The 9,852-nt window shown below is 44.3% G+C and overlaps 1 protein-coding gene across 12 annotated transcripts in view; it reads left to right on the top strand.

Moving 5' to 3' along the window:
• The first annotated feature begins 1,338 nt into the window (after positions 1-1,338).
• Positions 1,339-9,852, top strand: part of MTSS1 (MTSS I-BAR domain containing 1) — a 118,325-nt gene continuing 109,811 nt past the window's right edge. For all 12 annotated transcript variants that reach the window (XM_054385256.1, XM_054385246.1, XM_054385251.1 and 9 more), the window contains exon 1: positions 1,339-1,410. In XM_054385256.1, coding sequence (XP_054241231.1) covers positions 1,339-1,410 — 72 coding nt within the window. The remainder of the gene's footprint in view (positions 1,411-9,852) is intronic.

Raw genomic sequence — 9,852 nt, 5'->3', positions numbered from 1 at the left:
GCATTAATTTCATTTCAGAGTGTGTCATGGACCCTCGGGACATCTAACCCTATGCTGCTTAAGTCCCTTAGTTAAGCAATGTAGGTGGGACTCGATGATCTTAAAGATCTTTACTAACCTGAAGGATTCTGAGATTCCATGACTCTAACCACATGCACCACTGTCTGCAGGATGCAAGCCATTGCCTGTGTCATCTACCAAGGCACAGTTTGCAAAACTGTCTCACTGAACGTGAAAACTTAAAAACTCTGTGTTTTAAATAACTAACTTTAACACCATGATGTATTTGTAGGATACATAAACAAGCCCTCATGGTCCATGATTAAAGCTGTTGTCAGCTATAGCGCGCCACGGCTGTGCCCTGCCTTGCCGGTAGCTTTGCTGAGCACTTCCAGCTCAGACACGCTATATCGGCGGACTGAGGCCGATGTTTTTCAGCAGAAGCAGCCGAATGTCGGCAGTTTCTCGGGTACAGTCCCGGACAGCTCCAGCTGTGCTTGGGGCTCGCCCGCGGCCACCCCCAGCACCGCGGCGCGGCTGTCTGCGGACCCTGCGACTCGGGGCGCTCGCGCCCCGGCGGCCGCGCGGGGCCAATCAGCAGCCGCGCTGGTGACGCGGCGGGGCGGGGTTTTCGGCGCGGGCGGGCGCGGTGCGGGGCTGGGTCGGGTGCCGCCGCCGGGGGAGAGGCAGCGGGCGGCCGGGCGGGCAAAGCTTTTCCTGGAGAGGGCAGGCAGTGGGCCGGGTGCATTAGCAGCAGCTCGGTCCGTTGGGGCTGACAGAGAGCCTCTAGGCTGCGCCCCGAGGAGCGGCTTACCGCGCAACCTCGTCTCTTTTTATATCGTCTCTGTTTATATTGTTTTCCATATTTTTGGGGCTGTGCCTGCACATCTGCCCAGCGCCGCGGAGCTGGTGGGCTGCGGGCTCCCGCTGTCCTGAGCGCCGGGGAACGGGCGGCTGGTTGGGGCCGCTGCCGCCACCACCGTCGGGGCTCGGGCCGTTGTGCGCAGAAATGGGTTTCGTGGCTGCCCGTGCGTGGGAGGATAGTGCCCGCTCGGCTCTGAATCCCCGGGCGCTCCTCGGCGGGGCGGGGAGGTCTGTGTAGGAGAGAGCCGCCGTAGCGCTGGATTTTATTTTTTCCCCGTTTGTAAATTTTTAGAGGTTCAGGCAGGTTGGGGTTTGGGTGTGTTTATTTTTTATTTTTTTTTCTTGTTGCCTGCATCGGCTTTTTTTTTTTTTTTCCCCCCGTGAGGTGGGACACGGTGGTGTCTTAATTTTTCTTTAGCCTAGTAGTGAAATTGCAGCAGTTTCTGCCTCATTCATCGTGCTCGAGCGAGGAAAATGGAGGCTGTGATAGAGAAGGAATGTAGTGCGCTCGGAGGGCTCTTCCAGACCATCATAAGCGACATGAAGGTAAGAGATTGACTGGGTCTGGAGGGGACCCATGTGAGAGGACACCTCTCCCCACCTGGCCCAGCTAAACTTTGCACCGTGAGATGCAGCCGCATCAGGGGCTGTAGCGGTGGCGTGACCTCCCACCCCGCCCCTGCCCTGGGCTGCTGCGGGGGACCCTGCCCCACTTGCGAGGTGCGTGTTCCCTGCTGGTGGAAGCAGCCTGGAAAGGGGCCCCTTGTAAATGCTGCACCCTCATGGCTTGAGACTTGCGAGTTGCTTGCAGGACACCACCTCCCTTCCAAACATGTCTCTGTTTTTAATTTTTTTTTCTTTTTGGCTAATTTGGGCTGTCAGATCGCAGAATAAATGCAGCGAGACAGAAGTCGTGTAAAGGAGATGGGCTCGGTGCATGTCAGCTGTGGGGTGGGGCTGGGAAGGGCAGTGTAGGGATTTCTGTGCCGTGCTGATGGGCACGGTAGAAAAAAAAATAAAAATCACTGTCTGGAGATGCTCTGAAGTTGATGTGTGCCTGGATTAAAATTGCTGCTCGGTTGGTTATAGGATATTATTTTCATGCTGTGTATGTTCATGGAGGTGGCATTTGCATATTTCTGTAGATGAATGCAAAGGTCTCAAGTTGCCAGATCGCTCCACTCTGCCAGCTACCAGAAATCTCAGGCTGCACTGACCCTTTCTGCCAGAGGGTCCCTTTGAGAGAAGCGCTCCCCATCTATCCTTGGCAACCAAGGGCACTTCTGCAGGTTTTTATTTGGATGAGTGGGTGCCTCCTGCCCTTCGCTCCTGGAAATAAACAATGTAAAATCTCTGCTGTGTTCTGCCAGTCATGCCTACCCAAAGGCCAGGGCTCAAGGCACCCAGCCTCCGGCATGTGGCCGTACTGCAGAATACTGCAGTGTTCCCCTGGACAAGGGCAGCTTGTCTCCCTCCCAGGGCTGGCTGGGGAGGATGCAGTTGTTGGGAGATGTTGAGAGATGTATCAAATAATTGTGGGAGCGCCATAATTTAAAGACTCTGATTCTGTGTGCTGTGCCAGGGGCACGGGATTTCTTCGGGCTGATGAGCAGGGAGGGCTGTTGGAGAAAGCCACCAAGTAGTGCTGGAGGAGGGCAACGGGGTTTGCTCTAGGAGGAAGCCTGGCAGAGGTGAATGGCTTCTAGTGTATTTTTTTAGGCGGGTGGAGAAGCTATTTGCACTGGAAGCTATCTTTTGGCAGGGATTCATCTACACTTTCCTCTTAACAGATTTTAGGAGACATTTAATTAAAAGCATGGTTTGTTAAGAGCAGGCAGATTGCGGAGAGAAGGGGGAGTGTGTGTGTGTGTGTGCACATATCTGTCAAGACAATGCTGCAGTTCTGACTGTGCTGCTCCTCCGGCAGTCATCCCCCTTTTTGTTTTTAATAATGCCTACACTTAGAACAACAACCCACCACCCCCCTCCCACCCCACCCCCCCAGAAAAAACATCAGGAAAGGATCACAAATCCTGGAATCATTTTTGTGGGCTATGCAGGAACATGGAGGAGATGTTCTGTTCCAGATGAAGTGTGGTTTTGGGTTGCAGCACAGAGGGACACCGAGTATGTTTATTCTCTGCTTCTCTCCATAAGCGATATATTTGATTTTTATTGCTCTTAAGTCTTTGCTGTGTGGTTTTGGGTGGTTTTGTTTGTTTGTTTTATTTTTCCTGTACCCATTGTTACATGCATGGGAATGCTGCTCATCAGAAACATGTTGACATGAGCCTATGGAGATGGGCACAGGTGTGAATATTTTTTTCTTAATCCTCTATAGTAGTGGAACCTGTTTTGTGAACAAGCAATTTCTGGAGGGGTGGGGGAGATTGGAAAGAATCACAGTAGTTCTTTAGCAGTGAGGGGGTTGTTACGGGTAAAAAAAATCTGCTCATTATTTAGCATGAGTAGAACTAGTAATTTTTACCTGTATTTCAGTTTGATGCAGCTAATGCTGTGCTGCCAGTGAGATGCACTAAGATTCTTTATGAATTGTGCACAAAGGATCATGATGATTTCAATGGAAAAGTAGCTATTTTTTGACAGCGAACTAGAACCTTTCAACTCCTCATGCCTTTTAGTAGTAAAATGAAAATTAGCATTTTAAGTACTGTTTCATGTAGTCAGGTCTGTGTGGGCAGGCTTCTGGCAGAATCTTGAAGATGTTGCGTAGGGGTCTGCCCACACATAGCCAAATGCACTATCTGTGCCTATTTCTCATAGCAGGCTGTGATCAAGGCCTCGCATGCCCTGCAGTGCTGAGGGATTTGCTGCAGCATCCGCCTTTTTTTAACTAAATAATTCACAGGTTCTTTTTATCATATGTATTGCTCTGTCTTAAACTTCGTTGTAAAGATGGTAGGGTTAATCAACAGCGTATTAAAATCACTCTGAAGTCTTGCCAGTGAATGCAGATGGGTGCTGCAGCTGAGGTGATGAAGACACAGTACATGCGGAGTGATTTTTTCTTTTTCTTTGTTCACACTAACACAGAACTAGCTCAGGTGTACCTGTTGTTAATTTTGAGCTCTCCTTGATCTTGACAAAGTTACAGAAACAAGAATTATAATTCTGACTAATGTGATTGCTTCCATTTGTCTCCGTACTGTATTAACTCAGTGAGGGTAATATATGCCAGTGTAGCTAACATATCACATTTTTTGATAGCAAGATTATCTCTTGCTGGCTGAGGTCTCTTGAACGGCTTTTAATATTTTCTCCAGAAGCCCCAAATTTCTCTCCATCCTCTACCAAAAAGAAATCTTGGCTAATACTTGACAAAACAACCTCCAAAACAATAAAATGTAAAGTTAAGTGATGTAGAGAAATGATGTGAGATAAATATAAGAATGGTTAATAAACACCACATTTACACAGAACCTTAATGTACATCTGGAACTTCATTCCCCTGTTAAGAGAATTCCAGGTCTTCTATGCAAAACAAGGATCACATTTGTTGAGTACTATGTGGTGTACAATGCGACAGGATAGTTTGTGGAAAGTCCACAATGGGAATTGTACTTGGCTGTTGTGCTCTACAATTTGGCTTCTATGCTTTGAGATTTCAGTATTAGATTAAAAGAATCATAAAGGTGGGAAAAAGCCTGCCTGTCCCATCCCTAGGTGTGGGTCCATTGTCACAGCCCTGGTGTTTCCTATGATACGTCACTGACTACGTAGCATGCAAGGTCTTTTGCAAAGCAATCAAAGTGTATAAAAGCAAAACTAAAATGTGCGTGTCCCCTCAGAGGAGTGGTTTTGTGTGCTGTTTGCAAACGCTGTGTGGTTTCTCTTTGAACACAGCATACTTTCTGTTAGCTCCCTGTGGGAAGGGAATATTTGATCTGAATGTTTTCTAACTAATTTCTAGTAGTTGAGAAATGAGGTGCTGTAATGTACTATAAATTTCAGCATTTCTTGTAGTGCAAAGCAAATCAGCGCAGATAGTTTTGGGGAAGGCCCACTGCAGATGAATTCCAAAAGATCTTGTCTTCTTGCACAGAGCACATCCTCTTTAATCTTGCCTGTCTGAGTCTTGATTTTACCATTCCTTTTAATTGCATTGTTGTCTGCTATCTTGAGGGGAAAAAAGAAAGCAATCACCTCTGAAAATGTTGAAAGTGGTAGTGATGTAGTTCATCACTTTCTTGGTGGTGGTTCTTTTGCTTTTTTGTGTGTTCTTTATTTGTTTTTCCTCTTCTGCCAGCATATATTTTGGCAGGACAGGGGCTTGTTCTACATACACAGTACCTGACGCCCTTGGGGTGGGCACGGGGGAAAGATGGGTAATGAGCAATTGGGATGAACATAGATTTGTCTGTGGCTTTGTTTATGCCAGGTAGGAGGATTTACCACATTTTTATGGGTGTAGTGTAAATTACTACTTGGTCTCATTCATCTCATCCCAAGTGAGGGACCTGCAGGTATGAGGGGGATTGCAACTGTTGTCCTGTTGGTGAGCAAAAACAAGTTTCAAAAGGAAGAATAAAACTTTAGAAATTCTGTTGTTTTATTGTATGTGTTTTATTTTCAGTTTAGCTGAAAACTCAATAAAATCAACCTTTTGGTTTTGGCAGTAAGCTCTACTTTAGTACTATAAAAGAGGTGAACCCTTCCTATCAGTCTGTTGCTGCTGCAGAGACCCTTGGAGGAGATGGTGGTGCACCTTTGCTTTCAGTCATGCATAGTTCTTGGTTAGATTAGAAGAGAAACACATGAACATACAGGCATGAGAAATATTTATGTTTTTGCAGCCTCTTATCTCCTCTTAGGAAGTGACTGGTGAGAAGCAGCATTTTAATCTTGCTTTTTGGGGATGATGGTGCTGGGGGAGGTGGCCACATCAAGGATGAAGAGATATTTGTTAAGTAGGCTTGATTTGTTTGCAAGGGATGGCCTTGTGCTATTCACACACTTTAAATTGAGTAGAAGAAAATACTTGATGAGACAAAAAGAAATGCTGAGACAGTTACTACAGCAAGTACAGCTGCAGGTCCTGCATGTTGTGTTAATCCAAGGGATGGCCTGCATCTATCAGAGCATCTAGGCAAATTTGTTTTATCCCGACGTGTTGTGATAAGACAGCTCTTCTGCAGCTGTACTTTATTGAAAGTCTGAGATCTCTGTGGAGATTAGGAATGTTCAGTTCAATGATTTTAAGGTCTAGTTTCAATTCAGCTGTTAAGGGTGACAACTATTGTGAAGAAAAATAAACGTTTCATGGGCAATGGACAGGTACAGGCTTGGACAGGAAAGCACAGGGAGGACAGAATCATAGAATCGTTCCCCCTTTGCCACATATGCTGTGTTGCACTGGCATGTGCTGTGCACTTCAGGGTCTTTAGGACAGCCAATCTATTCCAAAGCTAGCAAAGTGGTCTTTCCTTCCCTTCCCTGAAAAGTCTGAAATGAGGGTTTTTTCTACTGTATGGAGATTTTCTTCCCTTTTTCCCCTGTAAGGTTTTACCACCAAAGCATTTTGGTTTAGCTGGCTGTACTGATTTCTTACCCCTGCTGCCTCCCAACAACCTGCTTGCCCAAATGGTTGGTTTGTATACACTGAAATTCCTTGCCTTTTCTAAACAGCTGCAGGATCTGTCTGTAAACATCTTGGAGGGAGAGGGATTGACATGCAGCAAGGGGTAACTGGTGGTACAGGAAGAGAGCCACTGTGTGCCTGGTTAAATATTGGGGTTTAAGCAAAGCATAACTAGGAGCATACAAGTAATTTATATTTTAGGGACACACTCTTTCTTGATCCCAATGCTCTTGTGTGAGTGGTAACAATTTATGCAATTGCTGAACATTTGCTATGTAAGTGTGTTGAGGCTGGCTTATTCTGTGGCATACCCATGGTGAGGGTTTTTATTGTCTTCTAAGAGTACTCTTTTTAGATCTGGCAGGATGCCACAAGCTATATAATAGTTCGGGAGTTTGTAAGCGTGGAAGGAGTTGTGCAGTGCTACATGGCACAACTGAACAAATGTTGCAGGACAAGAAGTCTGTGTAATTACAGACTCAGCACTGGTTAATGCCTAACAGAGGGTGATATTTGGGAGAGTTTGCTGCTTCCTTCCTCAGTCCAGAATGTGCAAGAGCTGTATCAAAAATTTGGTATAAAATGCCTAAAGAACCTCATTTTTTAATACTTTTTTTTTTTTTCCAAAGTACAGAAGTTGCAACAGTTGATGGAGTATTCCTGTGAATCTGTAAATGACATTCTGCTTAACAGCCTCTGTGTTTTCTGCTTATGGAAAATGTTTTTAAGGTTAATGGTCTACCCAGAGATGGTGTGGTCTTGAAGATATGAAGAAACAATTACTTAGTGGAGACCAGAACAGGCACTATATCTAAGAGGTTTTTCTATTTGAGAACGTGCGAAGATGGGTACAGAGAGGTTTGAGTTAGTACTGTAAAGAGGCTGCTCTTTAGAGAAGCGTCCTCAGGCTACATATAGAATGTATTTCTCTCATCAAGTGTATGTTTTCAGTTTCAGATTGTCTACTTTGATACTGTAAGCTCTGTCCTCTTGAGAGGCATCTGTGCTGTCTTTTTAGGACATTGATTGACTACTTCCTGCTGGGTTGTGAGATAGCTTGAATGCTGAGATGTTTTGAAGGATTGGAGACAAAATGGCTGGTTGCTTTGTGGTTAAGACCATAGCAGCTTTCATCTTCAAAGTGCTCTCTGTGTGACTTAGCTCCAAAGAATGGTTCCTGTTTTACAGAAAGGCAAGCTCTGGCTGCAGGTTCAGTGACTTCTACTCCTTTCCCCTAGGACAAGAAGGAATTGAGTGCATCTAGAGCATGGAGTTAATGAGGGGATGATTTTTAAGCTCCTAGCATTAAAAAAAAAAAAAAAAAGCCTGACTGATACATGTTAACCATAGTCTGACAGACCATGAAGAATTTGGCTGTCTGTTTTGTGAGGCTGTGTGAGCTCTGTGTTTTTCACTCCTCTGGTCAACAACCATAAGTATTGTGTAGTTAATTTTAATTCTAGGGTGCTAGCTGGAGTATAAATATCATTTAACAAATCACCTTGGATATTTTTAAAAAGAACACTTGCAGGAATGAACTTGTGTTGCTGTGCACAATATTAAAGATGAGTGTGTAACTAGGGGCGTTTGGTGCATGGTGCAAAAAGATTCATATTTGTTTCCATTTTTGTCTTCTGCATAAAAAGCCACAGTGCTTCTTACCCAAGCATGCAGTTATTTTTTTTTTTTCTTTTGGCCATGTTTATTGCATCTCTGAACCTCATTGTGTAGTGGCTTAATTTGAGATTTTTTGTTATCAAAGCTTTATTTGTGAGAGATGCCTCCTAACAAAACTGTCCATGAGCAAACCTCATGGATGCTCATTATAGGTGAGCAAACTGAATGATTCCTTCTTGTAAATGAAATTGAGACAAAATAGGCTGTGACATCTATTTGCACTTGAATCTTCATAAAACGCTGAAAACTTTGGTTAGCTGGCAGCTGCCTTTTCCCCAGTGAGGTTCTTCCATGGTGAACTCAGGTGCTTGTCAGTACCTTGCTGGTAGATATTGCCACTTCTTGGGTCCTGGTGATAGTTTTGACTACTTGTGTGGTGGAGATTGTGTTGAGTGAAATTAGGGCTTCTTGCCTTAGAAGAAGTGGTGAGACTCCAGTGTGGTACTGATGACTTTACCAACACAGGACTGTTGACTTGAGGGTGTCCTGTCTAGGTATTAACTTAAAGGACTTCCTCCTGATATTTTAATCATCTTCATTTTGATCCAGCTGAAATATTGTGGGTTTAGAAAATAGCTGCTGAGTATGCACAGTGGCCACTTAATGATTGAGTGGATGAAAGGCGGTATTGATGAGTCTCTGAGGAGAAATCTGCTATTCAGGCTTGCAAACTTGTATAGACCTGCAGGGAAGAATGTGGAACTAAATGCTTCCTCTGGAAGACTACTTAATGTCCAGCTTTTTTGATGTAGCATGGGATAAAAGGTCTCTAGAAGCTGTGGCTAGTTGTTTTCTTCCCCCTTCCCTCTTGTGAATAACTTCCTGTGTTTAGAGAGGGAAAGACTGTGTGTTTATGCATGATGTATTTTCTCACAGTATGAGTATAACTTTTGTTTGCTAATTACCCAATCTTGGATTTAGACCACAAAGTGGCTGCTTCAGAGCTGAGTTTCTTCATCTCAAATTATGAAACTGGACTGCAGACAGTACAGGTTTGACATGGTTGCTATTGACATCGCAGGGAGAGGCCCATGAGTTAGGTTGTAAGCTGGGATGCAATGCAGCAACTAAGGAGATGAGTTTTCTCAGGTCCTTACTGTACTAGAAATTGAAGTCACAGCTGCAGGGCAACTAGTATCCTCCACTGGGCATATTTAAATATGGGCTAATGCAGTGCAGGCTTTATTATAATACAAATTAAAGACTCTAGAGCTCTAACAACAGAATAGTACCAGATTTAGATTCCCTTCACATTTAAATGGTTAGTGAGGCCTAATAATTACCTGTGTCCTTGCTAAGAAGTGCTGCATTCAAGACTTGTGGAACTGGGCATTTTTTAGGGTTCTTCAAGTGGTTTGGGAATGTAGAGGTAACTGATATCTCTAGGTTTTTCTTCCCCTACAGTGGGGTGATTACCTTTTTCTGGGCTTTTCCTGATGGGATTTTAGTAGGTACTTTCTCAAGATACCACACCCTTATCTGTTTTTGTCAATGTTCTAATGCTTTGAGTGAAAACTAAGGAGTTCTGAAAATGTGTGATTCTGTGATGCACAGAAGAAATACCTAGCTGACAGTTTTTTTAATAGCATCTGAGATGTCTTCAGTAGTGTTTGGTTCATAATTTGCAATGTTGTGATAATTTATCACCTTGTGAAAGCAAAGCTTGGTGTGCTTATTTATACTGTTCGTGCTGAGGGGAAACTCCTTTCTAA

This window comes from Indicator indicator, chromosome 12 (assembly GCF_027791375.1).
Source record: "Indicator indicator isolate 239-I01 chromosome 12, UM_Iind_1.1, whole genome shotgun sequence".
NCBI lineage: Eukaryota > Metazoa > Chordata > Aves > Piciformes > Indicatoridae > Indicator > Indicator indicator.
The sequence above is the reverse complement of the archived record's forward strand: the minus strand, read 5'-3'. Positions and strand labels throughout refer to the sequence as shown.